We start from the raw sequence: 21,578 nt of genomic DNA, 5'->3' as shown, positions 1-21,578 counted from the left end.
GCAAGGAAGTGCTTCCGTGCGACCTTTGTGGTTTTCACGCACCCATTGACTTCAATGGGTGCGTGATGCGCGAAAAACGCACGATTATAGAACATGTCGTGAGTTTTACGCAACGCACTCGCGCTGCGCAAAATTCACGCATCGTCTGCACTGCCCCATAGAGTAATATAGGTGCGTACGACACGCGTGAAAAGCACGCGCGTCGCACGCGCGTATATTACGCTCGTGTAAATGAGGCCTTATTGTAATGATGGGGTAGGGAGACAGACAGGTGAGCCCTAATCTACCCGCCACTCAGTCCCTGCCTACTTGCAACGACCCGTCCTAGGCGACGGGGTACAACTGGGCGACGGTCCCTACGCTCAGTAAGTGCACGACAGACAAACAGACAAGGGTACACAGAAGCTAGGGAAACGGGGCAGCTGCCCACGGAGACACCGTGAGCAACGAGAGTAGTGAACGAGCCGAGTCAAACCAGGAGTGCACGAGGTACAAAACGCTGAGCAGGAGAGTGGTCAGAAAGCCAAGGTCAATAACAAGCAGAGGATGAGTAGTTCAAGCAGCAGCAGAGCCAGGAAACAAGCAGAGCAGAATCACAGGCAAAGGAGGAACAGGAAAGGCAGGTATAAATAGACAGTGGGCGGGAGCTAGCTCCGTCTGGTCAGGCTGTGATAGGCTCTACCACTCCTAAGCCTGCCATCCTGAGTGGTGGAAGATGGAGTCAGTCTCACAGACATAGGAGCAGGTGCAGACTGATTACCCACGGGCGTCGACACAGAAGCTGTGTCTGGCAGATCCTTTACACTTATCGGGTGAAATTCTCGGAAAAAACAGCCCTTGGATCGGCGCCGTTCACTTTAAAGTTGGTATTTAGCTCGTTCCCAGTGCCAATTTTGACCATTTATCAATAGGAACAAGCTAAATACCACGTTTTAAGTGAACAGCGCCGATCCAAGGGCTGTTTTTTCTGAGAATTTCACCCGATAAGAGTGAGATTTTCACAATACCACTATCAAACGGAAACCATTGGCACAGGATCCGTCACTATTGAAGTTAATGGTGATGCAAACCTATGGTTTCCGTTAGTTTCAGTTTGGATTCCATTCGTGGGTTCCCCTAACTGAAAGGTCTGACGGGACCCATGAATGGAGTCCTGACGCAGATGTGAATGAAGCCTTAGTTATATCATTTATTTTTGCAGGGTAAAAAAAGAAAAAAGCGATTTTCGGCATTGGTTTTTTGTTTATTTTTTATCTTGTTCACATTTCACACTAAATAACCAGTTCAATGAATTCTTCAGGTTATTACGGTCGTGTAGATACCTGATAGGTGCAGATTTTCTTGTATTTATATCATGTAGGGGCAATAAAATATATTTCATGCAATATTATTGTAGCGTACTCCTGTATTACGTATTATACGGTCACATCACGTTACATAGTGTGCCCTGACAGCCGGCAGACTGAGCCCTTCTAGGACCCCAGGGCTGACTGCACAGGGTTCCCCCAGTCTCCAATCACGTCACTGGGTTTCCGGAGTGTTCGGAGAGAGGATTCCCCTTTGATCATGCTGCAGTCACGGACCGTGGCTATCAAAGGGTTAATCAGCTGGGGTCGTTGAGGACATTATTAAATGGCGGCTGGAATCCCCTTTCAATCCAAGAGCAGAGGAGCCGGAGGCCAGAACATGGATATATGAAGCAGAAGCGTCTTCGAGGATACGTCATAGTTATAAGGTCGGGCGCGGCCCCACCCGCTGCGCGAAATGTACGTGGTGGGAAGACAATGTCAGGTCCAAGGTGAAGAAGCGTCCCCCGCGCTGTAGAGGCGTCGGATTCTCGTCTTGGCGGCTTGCCCGGGTCACAGGTCCTGTTCTTCGTTCTTATGCTGCAGATCACGGATCATGGATATCAGAAGGACGGTGAACAAGACAAACACCAGGATCTTACAGACAACATGGGCAGTGAGATGAGGAGCGGGAGCTGGAAGATAAAGCAGCGTTAATACAGCAGAGACTCCGGGACTGTGGAATATATATATATATAGACCGAGTCCTGCTCTCAGCTGAGGGTTGGTTACAATGATTCAGTCCAGGCAATGCTCTGTGAGCTAAATGCATCAGCAACAGCTGCACAGATCTCCCTGGTAGTTTGCTACAATGTATCATTCTGGAGTCCAGGCTGTTTAGCTGTCAGAGAATTATCTAGAATGGATACATTGTAACAAACCCTCTGCTGAGGACAGGACTAGGTATGTGCATTCTCCAAATCTACACAAGAGTGTTCTCATTCACTGACAGAAACTGATATCTTAGAAACGATGAGGAATTAAAACACAAAGGGGCAAATCTACTAATGACGTGCGAGTTTCAGACAGTGGACAAGGCGGTCAGATAAAGAGCGCCAAACGTATCAACGTGCACGATATGAGAGATACCAGGATGACGGCGTGCAGCTCGCTCCACCTCTACACGGCTCCTGCCTCCCTACCCCATGATACAGAAGGTTCCTACCACTGTTATGGGGTTGATAGAATTTCATGGGCAGTTCCTCGTGGTTGTCATTGCCACCAATCCTGTATGGAGGAACATCTATAAGGCGGCTCCTCTGTGTGGAATCTATTATGTGGCAAACTCAAGGCGTCATTACTGCCACTCAGGGTGGTGATGATGAGGATGGGGATAATGATGATAATGATAGTGTTAGTTATAATGATGATAGTGTTGGTGGTAGGTATGATGAGTATAATGGTGTTGGTTATGATGATGATAATGGTGTCGATGGGGGCGGTTGTGATGATGATAATGGTGATGATGATAATGAAGATGATAATGCTGGTTATGATGATGGTAATGAAGATGATAATAATGGCGGTGGTAAGGAAAATGGTAATGATGACGATGGTGGTTATGATAGCGGTGGAGGTGATGATGATGGTGGTGGTGGTGATGATTGGGGTTATGATAGTAGTGGTGGTGGTGATGATGATGGTTGTGGTTATGATAGTGGTGGTGGTGGTGATGATGATGATGGTGGTGGTGGTGGTGATGATGGTGGTTATGATAGTGGTGGTGGTGGTGATGACGATGATGATGGTTGTGGTTATGATAGTGGTAATGATGATGATGGTGGTTATGATATTGGTGGTGGTGATGATGATGGTGGTTATGATAGTGGAGGTGGTGATGATGACGGTGGTTATGATAGTGGTGGTGGTGATGATGATGATGGTGGTGGTGGTGGTGATGATGGTGGTTATGATAGTGGTGGTGGTGGTGATGACGATGATCATGGTTGTGGTTATGATAGTGGTAATGATGATGATGGTGGTTATGATATTGGTGGTGGTGATGATGATGGTGGTTATGATAGTGGAGGTGGTGATGATGACGGTGGTTATGATAGTGGTGGTGGTGATGATGATGATGGTGGTGGTGATGATGGTGGTTATGATAGTGGTGGTGGTGATGATGATGTTGATGGTTGTGGTTATGATAGTGGTGGTGGTGATGATGATGGTGCTTATGATAGTGGTGGTGGTGATGATGACGGTGGTTATGATAGTGGTGGTGGTGATGATGATGATGGTGGTGGTGATGATGGTGGTTATGATAGTGGTGGTGGTGATGATGACGGTGGTTATGATAGTGGTGGTGGTGATGATGATGATGGTGGTGGTGATGATGATGGTGGTTATGATAGTGGTGGTGGTGATGATGATGATGGTAATGGTGATGATGGTGGTTATGATAGTGGTGGTGGTGATGATGACGGTGGTTATGATAGTGGTGGTGGTGATGATGATGATGGTGGTGGTCATGATGATGGTGGTTATGATAGTGGTGGTGGTGATGATGATGATGGTAATGGTGATGATGGTGCTTATGATAGTGGTGGTGGTGATGATGACGGTGGTTATGATAGTGGTGGTGGTGATGATGATGATGGTGGTGGTGATGATGGTGGTTATGATAGTGGTGGTGGTGGTGATGATGATGGTGGTTATGATAGTGGTGGTGGTGATGATGATGGTGGTTATGATAGTGGTGGTGGTGATGATGATGATGATGATGGTGGTGGTGATGATGGTGGTTATGATAGTGGTGGTGGTGATGATGATGATGATGGTTGTGGTTATGATAGTGGTGGAGGTGGTGATGATGATGATGATGGTTGTGGTTATGATAGTGGTGATGATGATGATGGTGATGATGATGATGATGATGGTGGTTTGATGGTGGGGATGATAATCGTGTTAATGGCGGAGATTGCACTTTTCCCCTAAATATCTCTTACGTCCCTGCTGTTATATACCTGTATACACCCCTACATACAAGAGCCACTAGTTCTGTAGATCTATGGTCATGGATATGTGTGAACTTGCAGTTCCAGCTTTGGCCTCTGGGGGCGTAAACTCTTTTCACTTCACTTGCACACACTTTTTTCCAACAAAAATGACATTTGGACACGTGCTAGATTTTGGTGCTGGGTACAATAAGAAGGTATTCTGCCTTAGTTCTCATAGTCGGTTTTGTGGGGGCCTCATTTAGGATTCCTACATGGTCTGAGCTCCCCAAAATGTCAATGTCCCCACTTGTATAGTAATATAAGCACCCTACACATATACATGACACATATATATAAGTCTGTGAAGATGACGATGATCATCAGTTTGTGCTCCGTGATCTCCCAGCACAAGACTGCGGCAGAACAGCAGCGGGGAGCAGGACTATGAATCACACCGCAGTCCTTCCACATACCGCTCCTTTCTGTGCTTAGTGGAGTCACGGTCAGGCCTCTGGACAGTCCACGTTATATATGTCTTCGGACTAAACTGAGGTGCGGAGTCTGAGGGATTATTCGATCTTCACCTTAAAACTCCCCTCACCGGGATGGATATTCCAGAGGGAACCCCAGGTCATGTCCCAGAGTAGCCTCCAACAACAACAGCTGAAGATATCCAGATGGTATTTTTAATGGCACCAGAATCTATAAACAAGCGTGGTCCCACAAATCCGAGATCGGGGCTGGTAGAGTTCATGCAATACCGGAAACCGGACCAAATCACTCCAAACAGGAACTGAAGAACCTTGTTGCTGCGGGACGGTGTGGACATCCTGAGCAGATGTAAATAATCCAAGGTGATCAGCCAGAGGCTGCATCTGGTCCGTCATGGAGAGCCTGGCGGCGGTGACACATGGAGAGGGACGTCTGACGTGATGGTAAACACAGCGGCGTCCCATTATAAGATAAAAACACCGAAAAAGGCCATACTTACAGATGGACACAGCCAGGCCAGAAATGCTGATGAAAGGGCGAGCAGGTGCTTTAAATAATAATAGCCACTCCCACTAGTCTTGAGGGGAGTGGTGTGTGGTGCATGGGATGTGTAGTAAGAAATAATAAATGAATAGTGTGTGTGCAAGTGTAATACTATAAGTGAAATATAGGGGGCAGTAATAAATGAAGTGCCTCAATAGAAATAAATGGATAATGGGGTGCAAGTGAGTGAAACATGGAGGGATAGTGTGTACGTCATGAGGCACAACGTGTATAGCCAGGTAGAAGCATATTTGTGACGCCTTGATAGTTCATAGAGCGGGCTACCCTGCTTGCTAGGCCAAACAACAACACACCATGCTCTCCCAGCATCAAAGACACGGCTGTGTCCAAGAGAAGCGAATATACGTAGTAATGAAAAATACCTGGGGTATTGGTAATCATTTTGGCCAAAAGGACGCAAGCTCGCAATCCACGACAAGGATCCCCAGACTTGCGAGTCCCTAAATCCTAAACTGGAACAGAACGTTCCTGATGCACAAACAGAACCGATAAAAACACAGGGACATATACAAAAACACCGAAAAAGGCCATACTTACAGATGGACACAGCCAGGCCAGAAATGCTGATGAAGGAGTGAGCAGGTGCTTTAAATAATAATAGCCACTCCCACTAGTCTTGAGGGGAGTGGTGTGTGGGAGATGTAGAACAGAAATGACCCATACAGGAAAGTGTTTTTACCCTTGAATAGTCGTCGTTCAGTTTTAGACGAAGGGCAAATAACCTGTTCGTCAGCACGTGGAGCCCCTATGGTTCAGCATCTTGGAGCCATGATGTGCGCCGCTGTCTGGTGTCTCGCAGTATTCTTACTCATACCTCCATAATACGACAACTAATGGAACTTGCCAGAATTTTTTTGTCTTAATTCTGCATGAATCCATGAGATCGAACCCTCTATTGTATGAATTCAGGGACACAGAAGTACAGTATGGGCCCATAGATTTGTGACCGGATCCATACAACATGTGACATATACGGTTGTGTGTCCTTATATCTCACTAGACTTCTTTAAATTTCACCCTCCGAAAGAGGCAAAACTTGAAGCTCTTGGGCCCTAGAACTCCCACATGGTGTCCTCCTACGTGGCCGAGGATCTGTAGTGCCCCCTCAGGCCCCAGGCCTCACGTGCAGCTGCAATCTCTGCTCTCCATATAGTTACGCCCCTGACTCCAGCCCCTTTTACATAAAGAATTTGACTAAAGGAATTGAGCTAATCTAGTGGTCGGACTTCCTCCGAGGCTCCATGGTAGTGGTGGAGTTTATACGGCAGCTATGTTATAGGCTTTGCTACTCACCTAGACATGTCACTGTGGCCACAGGACTCTGGACTGAACTGATCGCGTTCCTCGCGGAGCAGCTGACGTTCACAGCCACGTTGGTAGAGCCGGATAATAAATTCTCTGTAACTTTCCATAAAGATGTAGAGGGAACAGGATTCCCATCTATAAACCAAGAAAGGGAAGGTTCTGAGCCATTCTCTGTCTTACAGGAGATCTCCAGAGAGCCATCCGGATGGCACAACGTTTCCACACTGGGCTCAGAGAGAGTCACTAAGGAAAAAGAGAAGAGACGAAGAAGTGACAACTTCTCACAAGTTCATGACTTGTAGTTTCTTTTGCTCGGGTTCTTTTACTTTCTTACTTTAAAATTATACTTAACAATAACCTGAGATATATGACTCCCCTCCCCCATAGCGTTAGTTTTTGAACTTCTCACCTGCACATTTTCAGGGCCGGGTTCACATAAATATGGCGTTAAAGGTGGGTACTGATGACTGGCAGCCGCAGCTTTTATTAAAGGCTTTGGCTGTCATCCACATGACAGAGGGGTCCACTCCAGAAATGTGACAGGCTCCACCCCATTCCCTTTTGCTATACAAGTGTCAATCAGGTGCACACAGTTATAGAATAACAAAGCGCCACCCAAACTAGGGAAGATTTTATAAAACAAAACAAAATGTCATCTGGACAAAACAAATCATGAAACAAAGTCGAAGAAAAAAGTAACAGGTTTCTACATTTCCATTCTACAAATCTGTCTCTGTGGTTTATTAGCGGGCGGTCATTAGTGTTACATTATATGACGATGTCTTGAATTCTTTACACCAGAGCTCGCCCACAAGTTCTTCTCAAGAACCCGAACTCTAAGGAGAAGAAAGAGACCAGAGAAGGGGGCAGACGAGGAGCAGAAGACCTGACCAAATTATAAACTCCAGTCAAACACCAACCATATACAATACAGGTCTGAAAGGAATCACAGGGTGGAATTAGGGGATTGGGGTGTAATGACCGGGGGTAGGGAAACAGAAAAGTGAGCCCTAATCTACCCGCCACTCAGTCCCTGCCTACTTGCAACAACCCGCCCTAGGCGACGGGGTACAACTGGGTGACGGTCCCTACGCTCAATAAGTGCACGACAGACAAACAGACAAGGTTACACAGAAGCTAAGGGAAATGGGGCAGTTGCCCACGGAAACACCGTGAGCAACAAGAGTGGTGAACGAGCCGAGTCAAACCAGGAGTGTACGAGGTACCAAACGCAGAGCAGGAGAGTAGTGAACAAGCCGAGTCAAACCAGGAGTGTACGAAGTACCAAACGCAGAGCAGGAGAGTAGTCAGTAAGCCATGGTCAATATGAAGCAGGGCCAAATAGATCAAGAAGCTGCAGCAGGGCCAGGAAACCAAACGAGAAGAATCACAAGCAAGGAGGAACAGGAATGGCAGGTATAAATAGACAGAGGGCGGGAGCTAGCTCCGTCTGGCCAGGCTGTGATAGGCTCTCCCACTCCTAAGCCTGCCATCCTGAGTGGTGGAAGATGGAGTCAGTCTCACAGACATAGAAGCAGGTGCAGACTGATTACCTATGGGCGTCGACACAGAAGCTGTGCCTGGCAGATCCTTTACATGGGGCTCATGTATTATTCCCATTACAACAAGAAAAGGGGCTGCACAGACATGTGAAAATATGGAAGTTTAAACATGAGCCCTATTCATAACCATACTGGGTCGATTCTCCCTCAATCCCAACAGCTCGGACAGGTCTGTCCATGAACAAGGGGGTTGTTCCTGGAAGGCTGGAATATTCTAACCCACTACACCAGTATATTCTACGCATATATCAGGTTAGACAGGACACCACCAAGGACCCATCGAGTCACCTAAGATCCTCCCAGGACTAGAGGTAAGACATGACACCACCATGGCCCCATCAAGTCACCTAAGAGCCTTCCAGGACTAGAGGTAAGACATGACACCACCGCAGCCGCATCAAGTCACCTAAGATCCTTCCAGGTCTAGAGGTAAGACATGACACCACCAAGGCCCCATCAAGTCACCTAAGATCCTTCCAGGACTAGAGGTAAGACATGACACTACCGAAGCCGCATCAAGTCACCTAAGATCCTTCCAGGACTATATGTAAGACATGACACCAATGCGGCTCAATCGAGTCACCTAAGATCCTTCCAGAACTAGAGGTAAGACAAGACACCTCCGCGGCCCCATCAAGTCACCTAAGATCCTCCCAGGACTAGAGGTAAGACATGTCACCACCACGGCCCCATGAAGTCACCTAAGATCCTCCCAGGACTAGAGGTAAGACATGACACCACCACGGCCCCATGAAGTCACCTAAGACTCTCACAGGTCTAGAGGTAAGACATGACACCACCACATCCCCATGCAGTCAACTAAGAGCCTCCCAGGACTAGAGGTAAGACATGACACCACAACGGCCCCATGAAGTCACCTAAGATCCTCCCAGGACTAGAGTTAAGACATGACACCACCACGGCCCCATGAAGTCACCTAAGATCCTCCCAGGACTAGAGGTAAGACATGACACCACCACAGCCCCATGAAGTCACCTAAGATCCTCCCAGGACTAAAGGTAAGACATGATACCACCGCGGCCCCATCGAGTCACCTAAGATTCTTCCAGGACTAGAGGTAAGATATGACATTACCACAGCCCCATCAAGTCACCTAAAATACTTCCAGGACTAGAGGTAAGACAAGACACGACCACGGCCCCATGCAGTCACTTAAGATCCTTCCAGGACTAGAGGTAAGACATGACACCACCACGGCCCCATCAAGTCAACTAAGAGCCTCTCAGGAAGGCAAAATTATAAGACATCAGCTCCTCACAGAAAAGGGGATTCTTCTCTCTTATACCGCAACAGGCAAATCGATTTTTCAGGAGGGTCTGCCCAAGACGGACTCAGCGTTAACAACTCATTGTGGGTAGAAGTTCGCAGACCACAATACCCCAGCCTTAGAGGTCACCACCATTACAAACCAGCAGATGGATTCTTATTTCTAAAAATATTTACATCCTGTGATATGACTACATATTGTATATAGCAATGACTGAATGGGATAGAACAGTTGTGGTATTGTTTGTGGCAACAGAAGGGATTTGTGGAGTATACAGAATATATCCCCAAATATTAAGTCTGTGATTAAAAAAGTGCGCTAGAGCACCGGACTGGATAATTTGATCAGGAATTGACTCAAGTAGTAGCCACGACAATGAATATACCCTCCAAGGTTGGCAATAGGGAAACCCTGGGAGTATCATTCCCTAAGGAAAAAACAGGGAATAAAGCAGAGGCTACGAATAAACTCAATAAACTCTGGAAAACCCCAACAGTAAATACTCGTCTCGAAAAGAGAAATCTAAATAATGAGACAAGACATGACCCAACTGGTAACATTGTTCAGGAACACGTTTTGCGGTCTTGGAGGTGGAGGAGAGGGAAGGCGGCCTCACTAATAGAGGAGGGGAAAAGATAATGATAGCTTCATGAAAATACCGGCAGCAGGTAAAAAGTGTAACGATTCCAATGAGAACCTGGCAGCTAAACTTGGAAGTGTGCAAAATGGCATCCTACTGATTAGAGACGATCTAAATAAAATAAGAGACAGTTCACATGAGTCAGAAGGGAGGGTTGATAAGCTGGAGAAAGACTCTGATAACATGAAAGGAAATCCAGCCAAAGTGGTGGCAGAAAACAAGGTGTTAAGGGAAAATATTACGGACATTGAGGATAGATCGTGGAGGGGGAACCTTTGTGTCCTCAGCTTCCCAGAAGGATGCGAGAAAGGGGACACGGTCTCATTTGTTCAGAGCAGGCTTACAGAATCGGTGGCAAAGAGTTTCCATCCCTGCTGTTTGGCATAGAATGCGCCCATCGAGTGCCGGACAAAAGCCCCAACCAGGGATGCCATCACGCCCATTCCTTGTAAAAACGTTGTGTAATAATGATAGAGATATGAAGTCGTGAGACAATCACAATTTGATGTATAACAATGTGAAAATCTCAATCTATCCGGATTACTCAAAAGTCACTCAGCAAAAAAGGCGATGGAGGTGAAAAGACGGCTGGCACAAGTCAACGTTACGTATTCACTATTATTTCCTGCAAAACTGTGAGTAATCTATCAAGAACACACCAGCTTTATTGCCTCACCAGAACAGGCGGCAGACGGGCTTGACGAAAATGGACTTTAATATAGATAGTATGGCGCAATGGGATACAATACTCTATTATTGGTATAACGGTCATAAAGGGTTGTGGGGGAGGGGGTTGCCTGAAGTGGAAGAGGGCCGCAGGTATGTTCTGCATTGCAGGTCATGTGGCAGGTTAAGGGGGGGATTACTGGCAATGATGGTGTGGGGTTGTGTGGTGTCAATGTGTGCTCGAAACATATTTGACAGGGTAGAAGTAAGAAATTATTTAAAAAAATTGTCTCCGTTGGAGCACGTTTGGGAGCTGTAACACGGGACGAGGAAGAATGTAGAAGATTTTTCTCTCAGTTATATTTTTCTCTCCGGTATTTACCTCCACGATTGAGCTGGACCAGACTAGGATTGAAATTTATCTAGAACAAATAAAATTGCCGGCTCTCTCTGAATCTCAGAGGGCATCACTGGAGGAGCCATTTTTCCTGGAAAATTTAAGGATTGCGCTGAAAAAATTTACTGGGAATTCGTCTCCTGGCTCAGATGGTTTTCCGTTTGAGACTTACAGGAAATACGGCGATGTTATTTTACCAATGTTGCTGGAAGTTTTGAGTGAATGTAAAAAAACAGGAAAAGTGACGAGTTGTATGAAGGAAGCGGCTATTGCCTTAGTATTAAAATAGAATAAGAATCCTAACGAGGTCGAGTCATATCGACCAATCCCACTATGAAATACGGACATTAAAATACTAGTCAAGATGTTAGATCTAAGATTGAAAAATAATTGCAGATATAACCCACCCCTGAATATCTGGGTATAAAGGTTGGAGTAGACGTTGGGAACTATACGATGCTGAATGTTATGCCGGTAATAACGAAGATTAGATTTAAAGTGAATATCAGGGAGAAACTTCCCTCATCAAAGAGGGATAAACTCCTCTGGGACCCGCACCTATCTCTAGAACGTGGCCCCCTAAACCCTGTTCTACCTTTCTAGGTTCTATCTGCCTCCCGGCCACTTCATAATTTCCAACCATGTAACCAGGAAGGGGCCGTGAGGCAGGGGAAACCGAGAAAGGTAGAGCAGGGTTTAGGGGGCCCCATTCTAGAGATAGGTGCAGGAACCAGAGGTGGAACCCGCATCTATCTGACATTTATGACATGTCTTGTGGATATGCCATAAATGTCCAAGATGAGCAAACCCCTTTAAGTTAATAGAAACTGATTATTCAACTGATTTGAGGGAGAAAACTGGAACATATCAAACAGAATCTTCTCTGTAAATTAGAAAGGAACGGGGGAACATCTTTACCTTATTTCATTGGAAATTTTCAAGCTGCGCAATTACATTTTACATTTGGGTGGAAAAGCTCTGTATTATCAGGAGGCCATTAGATCAAGCTGGGGGGTCCAATAAATAATAGCTTGAAATTACTGGAAACGGATCAATTGAGACCAGGCCGCTCCTAACATGGCCAATTAGCAGACTTCTCTATAAGTCTTAGGAAGCATCCAGGGGGATTTTGGGGGTAAAAGGAGCACTTATCTTCACCCCGTTATATGTGTAATGTCCGCGGTCGCTGACCGGACTCCTATCATCCTGCAGACGTCTTCCTCCCCAGAGATGCAAGCACATGCAGCCATCCTGTCCTGCAGTGACCACTAGGGTGCACGCTCGAGCTCATTCCCGGCCTTGATGAGCCAGAGTGCACACATGTTTGACATTGACTGATTGCTCCCATGATTCCCTGGACTGTAAAAGGGGCCCTGCCCTTCTGATCCTTGCCTGAGTGTTGTTAGTTTATCCCATGTCAGTCTTGCAAATGGTCCCTTTGTGTCATCCCAGTCCTGTTGTTACCCGTGCCCAGTTTCCTGTATCTTGTATCCCGTGCTGTGTTCTTGTTCCTGTGCCTACTAGTTGGAGTCGTGTTTTCACTGCATCTGCTGTCATCTGCCACGTCCTGTGTCCTCTTCCACATCGAGTGTGATCCGCCACGTCTGGCGCAACCTCCGGCACCTGCTGTCAGCCACCACGTCTGACGTAACCTGCTGCACCCACCTCCATTCGTGCCAAAGCATCGGCTACTGTCTGGACTATTCAGGTACCCTAGTGCGGGACTTTGTATTGCTGGGGTGGCCAGCTGCCTCCCCGCTACGGCAGTGCGTCCACATACTCTCAGACCATGACAGTACGCACAGGCCATGGACCCCGCTGGTCAACCTGAGACCTTGACGACACAAGCCATGCTGGCCGAGATGCAAGACATCCAGTCACGGCAAGACCAACTCCTCCTGTCGGTGAACACCATTGCTCATCGGCTGGTTGCTCAAACCACAGTCGTCACCGCACCTATTCCTGCTGTTCCTCCTGCTACACCTCCTGTCAATATCAGTGCCGATCCCCTATGCTTCCTGCCGCTACCTCCTCACTATAACGGAGACACGAGGACCTGCAGGGGATTTCTGAATCAGTGCCAGATCCACTACAGACTACATGCCAGGGCCTTCTCTTCTGATGATGTCAGAATCGCTTTCATCTCTCTCCTTACTGGCAAAGCCCTGGAATGGGCAAATCCTCTGTGGGAACATCAGGGACCAGAGACCCGTGACTTGCAGTGCTTTTTACGGACTTTCCATTCGATATTTGAGGAACCTGGCAGAGTTTCTTTGGCTGCTGCATCCCTGCTGACACTACACCAGGGAGACCTCTCCATGGGCGGGTATGCCATACAGTTTCGTACCCTGGCAGCTGAATTAACTTGGAACAACGAGGCTTTGGTGGCCACATTCTGGCAGGGACTGATCGTATCTAAGACTAAGCCGCTGAAGCTCCAAGTTGGAGCCCTTCAATCCGAACTAATTTAATTTCTTGTTTTGCCCAAAGCCATCAATCCAGTTCTGCTGGGCCTGCCTTGGCATCGACTGCATGCAGTAGTCCTGGACTGGAGTTCTGGAGATGTTCTCCAATGGGGCTCCAAGTGCCTCGGTCGCTGTCTGTTGCGGATCCATCCTGTCCAGCCACCTCGGCCTCAGTCATTGGCAGGACTGCCCCCCCATTTTGCTCAGTTTGCAGATGTCTTCAGCAAGAGGGAGACTGAAACGCTGCCTCCACATCGGACTTATGACTGCCCCATTGAACTGGTTCCAAATACCTCTCTCACCCGTGGACGGGTATATCCTCTCTCCTTGCCAGAGTCTCTATCCATGTCGGCCTATATCAAGGAGAATTTGGAGAGGGGTTTCATACGAAAGTCTTCCTCCCCGGCCGGGGTCTCAACCAGATCACGGTCAAGAACAAATACTAGTTGCCACTTATTTCCGAACCTTTTTGACCGAATACGAGGAGCCAGGATTTTTTCAAAACTAGACTTGCGTGGGGCTTATAATTTAATCCGAATCCGTCGAGGGGACGAGTGGAAGACGCGTTCAACACCAGAGACGGGCACTACAAATACCTGGTGATGCCATTCGGACTGTGTAACGATCCCGCGGTCTTCCAGGAATTCGTCAATTATATCTTTCGAGATCTCCTCTATGTCTGTGTTGTAGTTTAACTCGATGATATTTTGATTTTCTCCCCAGATCCGACGACTCATCGGAGGCATGTCCGTTAAATTCTACTGCGATTAAGGGAGAATCGCTTATATGCCAAGCTGGAGAAGTGTGTCTTTGAAAAGAATTCTCTGCCCTTCCTGGGATACATCATCTCGGATCAAAGTCTCAAGATGGATCCTGAGAAAGTAAAATCTGTCCTGGAAAGGCTACGTCCTCAAGGCCTGAGGACCATACAGCGTTTCCTGGGATTCGCCAATTTCTACCGGCAGTTTATCCCAAACTTCTCATCACTGGCGGCTCCCATCTCTACCCTTACCAAGAAGGGTGTGAACGCCAAGGTGTGGACTCCAGAGGCAAAATCCTCATTTATTAGCCTCAAGAAAGCCTTCACTTCAGCTTCAATCCTCCATCATCCTGACGTATCTCGGCAGTTCTCACTGGAGGTGGACGCTTCTTCTGTTGCAGGTGCACTTCTGTTCCAGAGGACCTCCAGAGGAAAGGCAGTAGTATGTGGCTATTACTCAAGACTTTTTTCTTCTGCAGAGCGGAACTACTCTATTGGGGATCGGGAGCTACTGGCCATCAAATTGGCCCTGGAGGAGTGGAGATATCTGCTAGAGGGCGCAATTCACCCCATCCTGATCTACACCGACCACAAGAACCTCACCTATCTCCAGTCCGCTCAAAGACTAAATCCCCGTCAAGCCAGGTGGTCGCTGTTCTTCACCCGTTTCCAATTTGCGCTCCACTACCATCCCGCTGTGAGGGCTGATGCCCTGTCCAGGTAATTTAAGACGAATGACACGGTGGAGTTCCTTCAAAGTATCATAGACCCGTCCTGCATTGTCACTGCCAATCCTTTGCAGGTAAGAGACATCCCTTCGGGGAGGACTTTAGTTCGGTTGGCAGACAGGAGAAGAATTCTCTGCTGGGGACACAGCTCTAAACTGGCTGGGCATGCTGGTGTTTGTAAGATCCGAGACCTGATTGCTCGTCACTTCTGGTGGCCCACGCTACCCAAAGATGTTCTGGACTTTGTCTCTTCCTGCACAGTGTGTGGTTCTGACAAGGTTACTCACTCTAAGCCTGCCGGCCTGTTCCAACCTCTGCCTAAACCCAATGCCCCCTGGCAGCACATTGCAATGGACTTTGTCACAGACCTTCCTCCCTCAGCAGGATGCACATTTTATCCCGTTGACCGGCCTACCTTCGGCTCCCCAACTGGCGAGTCTCTTCATTCAGCATGTCTTCCACCTGCATGGCTTGCCTCTTCACATCGTGTCCGATCAAGGGGTTCAATTTACCTCTAAGTTCTGGAGAGCCCTCTATAAGCTCCTGGATGTGAGATTTGACTTTCCTCAGCCTATCACCCCCAGTCCAATGTGCAAGTTGAGAAGATTAACCAGATCATGGAGAATTATCTTTGCCACTGCATCTCCTTGCAGTATGATGATTGGGTACAGCTTCTTCCATGGGCCGAGTTCTCGTATAACAACCACACAAGTGAGTCCACCACTTCCACACCATTCAACATTGTGTACAGTACACATCCTAGAGCTGCTGACTCTGCATTTGGGGACTTTCTGCAAATCTGGCAACAAACCTCTATTTCTATTTTGCTAGCAGTCGATCGCATGAAGCGAAAAGTAGATATAAAAAGAAGAGAGCCGCCTCAGTATCTTCCAGGTACCAAAGTCTGGCTGTCCTCACGGAACATTCGTTTAAAGGTGCCTTCATACAAGTTTGCCCCCACGTTCCTTGGACCTTTTGAGATATTGCAACAGATAAACCCTGTCTCCTGTAAGCTTCGGCTGCCTCCTAGCCTCAGAATCCCCAACTCCTTTCATGTGTCTCTCCTGAAGCCTGTGGTCCTGAACCGCTACAGTAAGGGTATGTTCACACGGCCTATTTACGGACGTAATTCGGGCGTTTTTGCCCCGAATTACGTCTGAAAATAGCGCCTCAATAGCGCTGACAAACATCTGCCCATTGAAAGCAATGGGCAGACGTTTGTCTGTTCACACGAGGCGTATATTTACGCGCCGCTGTCAAATGACGGCGCGTAAATAGACGCCCGCGTCAAAGAAGTGTCCTGTCACTTCTTTGGCCGTAATTGGAGCCGCTATTCATTGACTCCAATGAATAGCAGCGCTAATTACGTCCGTAATGGACGCGGCGTTCAAGCGCCTGCACATGCCGGTACGGCTGAAATTACGGGGATGTTTTCAGGCTGAAACATCCCCGTAATTTCAGCCGTTACGGACCCCCGCCGTGTGAACATACCCTAAGACTCCCAGTCCCGCAATTGCTTGTTCATATGATGTGTTTGAGTTGAGGGAGATCCTGGACTGCAAAAGGGTAGGAGGAAGGACTTTCTATTTAGTGGACTGGAGAGGGTTTGGTTCTGAGGAGAGGTCCTGGGAGCCGGAAGAGAACTCGCTCGCTCTGGCCCCAAGAAGAGGGGGCGTAAGAGGGGGGATACTGTAAAGTCCACGGTCGCTGACCGCAGGCTCTTATTATTCTGCAGATGTCTTCCTCCCCAGAGATGCAAGCACATGCGGCCGTCCTGTCCTGCAGTGACCACAACCACTAGGGTGCTCGCTCGAGCTCATTCCTGGCCTTGATGAGCCAGAGCGCACACATGTTTTAGATTGACTAATTGCTACCATGATTACCTGGACTGTAAAAGGGGCCCTGTCAATCTGATCCTTGCCTGAGCATGGTTAGTTCATCCCATGTCAGTCTTGCAAATGGTCCCTTAGTGTCATCTCGTTCCTGTTACACGTGCCCTGTTTCCTGTATCCTGTGCTGTGTTCTTGAGCCTGTAGTGTTGGAGTCGTGTTTTCACTGCAACTGCTGTCGTATGCCACGTCCTGTGTCATCTTCCACATCCAGTGTGATCCGCCACGTCTGGCGCAACCTGCGGCACCTGCTGTCAGCCGCCACTTCTGGCGTAACCTGCTGCACCCACCTCCATTCGTGCCAAAGCATCGGCTACTGTCTGGACTATTCAGGTACCCTAGTGCGGGACTTTGTATTGCTGGGGTGCTCTGTTTGGCCAGCTGCCTCCCCGCTACGGCGGTGCGGCCTAGTGGGTCCACATACCCACAGACCATGACAATAGGTACTGAAACGTCTATGGTCACGGACCATCGTTCTGACTTAACCCTCGACGGCCGTGGCCATGGACATCCTACCTCTGTGTAGTGTCGTCCTCCTGTGAGGCGCCGGCACTCACTTCCGGACATCGAGACTGTCTCCGGAGTGCACACGCGCCCTCACGTGCACGATCTTAAAGGGCCAGTGCGCGCATATTGGAAGTCTGCAATCTTGCCCAGGATGCCCTGGGCTATAAAAAGGGCTCTGCCCTCTTGTTCCTTGCCAGAGCATTGTTTGTTACCCAAAGTTTGTCGTGCTAATGGTCTCCCAGTGTCTTCCAGTTTCCCAGTGTACTTTGTTCCTGTATCCTGTTTCAGTGTTACCCAGTTCTAGTGCCGTGCTGTTGCCCTATTGTGCTGCGGTCTACGCCTGGTCTGCAGCTCCTCACCTGACGTCTTCCTGCCGCCTGGTCCCAGACGTACCTGACTTGCTACTGTCTAGGTTGCCTCAGGTATCCTCACTGAACTATTGAACTCTGTACTTTACCTGTTTGGCCAGCTGCCACCCCGCTACGTGGTACGACCCAGTGGATCCACACCCCGCATCGTGACAGGTACATAGGTATTTTAGTCAATTTAATAAATTGACTAATCTAGAATTCTGGGTTAGACACGGGATCACTCAGAGGGACAGTCATTATATTTCTCAGAGATTCAAAATAAATGTGGGGCGGGTAAGAAATATTATTTCAGATACCGTCAAATGTCTCCTGCATATGAAAAAAGAGGTCAATAAACTTCTGTTTAACCCCTTCCCCCTGCTGGCATTCTGGGCCCTAATGTCCAAGCCATTTTTTACATTTCTCCATTGTCACATTCGAAGAGATATAACTTTTTTATTTTTGCGTCGGCATAGCTGTATAAGGTCTTGTTTTTTGCGGGACGACTTGTAGTTTTTATTGGTACCATTTGAGAGTAGATGCGACTTTTTGATCACTTTTTATCAAATTTTTTTAAAGTCAGGATTAACAGAAAACAGGAATTCTTCCAAAGTTTTTTATTTTATTTTTTACGGCGTTCACAGTGCAGGTTAAATAATGTAATAGATTTGTAGTTGGGGTCGTTTTGGACGCGGCGATACCAAATATGCGTAACTTTTTTGCTTTAGTGTGTTTTTGTAATAGTAAAGCAGTTTGTAAGGGGAAAAGCTGGGTTTTTCATTTTTTTTTTTCACATTTTTTTATATTAACTTTATTAAACTTTTTTTACTTTTTTACTAGTCCCACTAGGGGACTTCCCTATCCTCCGATCGCTATTATAATACACTGAAATACTTTTGTATTACAGCGTATTACTGCCTGTCCGTTTAAAACAGACAGGCATCTGCTAGGCCTCCTGCATGACCTAGCAGGCATTCACCACAGGCAGACCTGGGGGCCTTTATTAGGCCCCCGGCTGCCATCGGAGACACTGACACTCGGTGATCTTATCGCCGGGTGTCGTGGGATGAGAGGGAGCTCCCCCCTCCCTCTCTCCAAAACCACTCAGATGCGGCGCTCGCTATTATGCACCGCATCTGAGCGGTTAAACGGGTGAGATTGATACTAATATCGATCTCACCCAGGAGAGCAGGGACGCTCCCAGCCCTCAGCTCCCTCCTCTGTTTAATTTATTCTAATGCAGCGCCGTGGAATAACGGCACTGTAGAATAAAGCCCATTAATGACCGCCGTGAAAAGGCTAATCGGCGGTCATTAAGGTGTTAAAGTCTCTGCACATTGGGGACTGAATTATTGATTGAACTTAGTAGGTCTAGACATTCACGTTCACTAATTTATAAGTTCCTAGTTGGAGAAGAACTCGGTGAACTCATTGGATAAGAAAAGTTGGGAAAATACAGTGAAGGAAATAAGTATTTGATCCCTTGCTGATTTTGTAAGTTTGCCCGCTGTCAGAGACATGAACAGTCTAGAATTTTTAGGCTAGGTTAATTTTACCAGTGAGAGATAGATTATATATAAAAAAAAAACAGAAAATCACATTGTCAAAATGATATATATTTATTTGCATTGTGCACAGAGAAATAAGTATTTGATCCCTTGGGCAAACAAGACTTAATACTTGGTGGCAAAACCCTTGTTGGCAAGCACAGCAGTTAGACGTTTTTTGTAGTTGATGATGAGATTTGCACACATGTTAGATGGAATTTTGGCCCACTCCTCTTTGCAGATCACCTGTAAATCATTAAGATTTCGAGGCTGTCGCTTGGCAACTCGGATCTTCAGCTCCCTCCATAAGTTTTCTATGGGATTAAGGTCTGGAGACTGGCTAGGCCACTCCATGACATTAATGTGCTTCTTTTTGAGCCACTCCTTTGTTGCCTTGGCTGTATGTTTCGGGTCATTGTCGTGCTGGAAGACCCAGCCACGAGTCATTTTTAATGTCCTGGTGGAGGGAAGGAGGTTGTCACTCAGGATTTGACGGTACATGGCTCCATCCATTCTCCCATTGATGCGGTGAAGTAGTCCTGTGCCCTTAGCAGAGAAACACCCCCAAAACATAATGTTTCCACCTCCATGCTTGACAGTGGGGACGGTGTTCTTTGGGTCATAGGCAGCATTTCTCTTCCTCCAAACACGGCGAGTTGAGTTAATGCCAAAGAGCTCAATTTTAGTCTCATCTGACCACAGCACCTTCTCCCAATCACTCTCAGAATCATCCAGATGTTCATTTGCAAACTTCAGAGGGGCCTGTACATGTGCCTTCTTGAGCAGGGGGACCTTGCGGGCACTGCAGGATTTTAATCCATTACGGCGTAATGTGTTACCAATGGTTTTCTTGGTGACTGTGGTCCCAGTTGCCTTGAGATCATTAACAAGTTCCCCCCGTGTAGTTTTCGGTTGAGCTCTCACCTTCCTCAGGATCAAGGATACCCCACGAGGTGAGATTTTGCATGGAGCCCCAGATGGATGTGGATTGACAGTCATTTTGTATGTCTTCCATTTTCTTACTATTGCACCAACAGTTGTCTCCTTCTCACCCAGCGTCTTACTTATGGTTTTGTAGCCCATTCCAGCCTTGTGCAGGTCTATGATCTTGTCCCTGACATCCTTAGAAAGCTCTTTGGTCTTGCCCATGTTGTAGAGGTTAGAGTCAGACTGATCATTGAGTCTGTGGACAGGAGTCTTTTATACAGGTGACCATGTAAGAGCTGTCTATAATGCAGGCACCAAGTTGATTTGGAGCAGTAACTGGTCTGGAGGAGGCTGAACTCTTAATGGTTGGTAGGGGGTCACATACTTATTTCTCTGTGCACAATGCAAATAAATAGAGATCATTCTGACAATGTGATTTTCTGTTTTTTTTATATAATCTATCTCTCACTGGTAAAATTAACCCAGCCTAAAAATTCTAGACTGTTCATGACTTTGACAGTGGGCAAACTTACAAAATCAGCAAGGGATCAAATACTTACTTCCTTCACTGTATCTCCAAAAATATGAAAATAGTTTCACTTAATATTAAGCATAGATGGACACAAGTTAATATGATGTATAGATTATACTATATCCCGGCCCTCTTACAAAAAACGGGCCTCAGAAATAATGCCGTATGTAATAGGTGTTCATATAGTAATACGGATCTATTGCATATGGTCCGGAGCCGGCTAGGCGTAGCAGTACCTCTCACTGTATTGTATGCGATACTCGGCTGCACAGAGGGTTCTGGAAGGTTCTGTTGAGTTAAAGTTCATGATTGATGGACTGTTATTCCTGGCAAAACTGGTCATTGTTAGGAAGTGGAGATCCCCGGATCCTCCTGCCATAAATGAATGAATCTAACCAAGGGAGAAATGAAGAAATGGGATAGTACGTGGGGAAATGGTGAAAACTCCTCCCTGCCTTTGATTCTCAAGATTTTCTCTCGTTCTTCTTCTTTTGACCCCCTCCCCCTTTTTTAATTATTTTTTTAAAAAAACAAACTTTTTTTAAAAAGAAAAACTAAAAGATTAAATATATAATAATAATAATAATAATAATAATAATAATTTAAAAAAAATATATCACCCCAGGAATAGAGGAGAGACATGACATCACTGTGGCCCCATCAGGTTACATGAG

The 21,578-nt window shown here is 46.9% G+C and overlaps 1 protein-coding gene across 1 annotated transcript in view; it reads right to left on the bottom strand.

The window, feature by feature from the left end:
* Positions 1-1,288: 1,288 nt before the first annotated feature.
* Positions 1,289-21,578, bottom strand: part of CD2 (CD2 molecule) — a 50,048-nt gene continuing 29,758 nt past the window's right edge. The window contains exons 4-5 of the mRNA XM_075851029.1: positions 6,635-6,889; positions 1,289-1,981 (exon numbers count right to left, since the gene is read on the bottom strand). Of these exons, the coding sequence (XP_075707144.1) occupies positions 1,860-1,981; positions 6,635-6,889 (377 nt within the window). The 3' untranslated portion in view covers positions 1,289-1,859. The remainder of the gene's footprint in view (positions 1,982-6,634; positions 6,890-21,578) is intronic.

The sequence above is a fragment of the Rhinoderma darwinii genome, chromosome 2, assembly GCF_050947455.1.
Source record: "Rhinoderma darwinii isolate aRhiDar2 chromosome 2, aRhiDar2.hap1, whole genome shotgun sequence".
Classification (NCBI taxonomy): Eukaryota; Metazoa; Chordata; class Amphibia; order Anura; family Rhinodermatidae; genus Rhinoderma; species Rhinoderma darwinii.
Note: the sequence above shows the minus strand (reverse complement) of the source record. Positions and strands in the feature narration are given on the sequence as shown.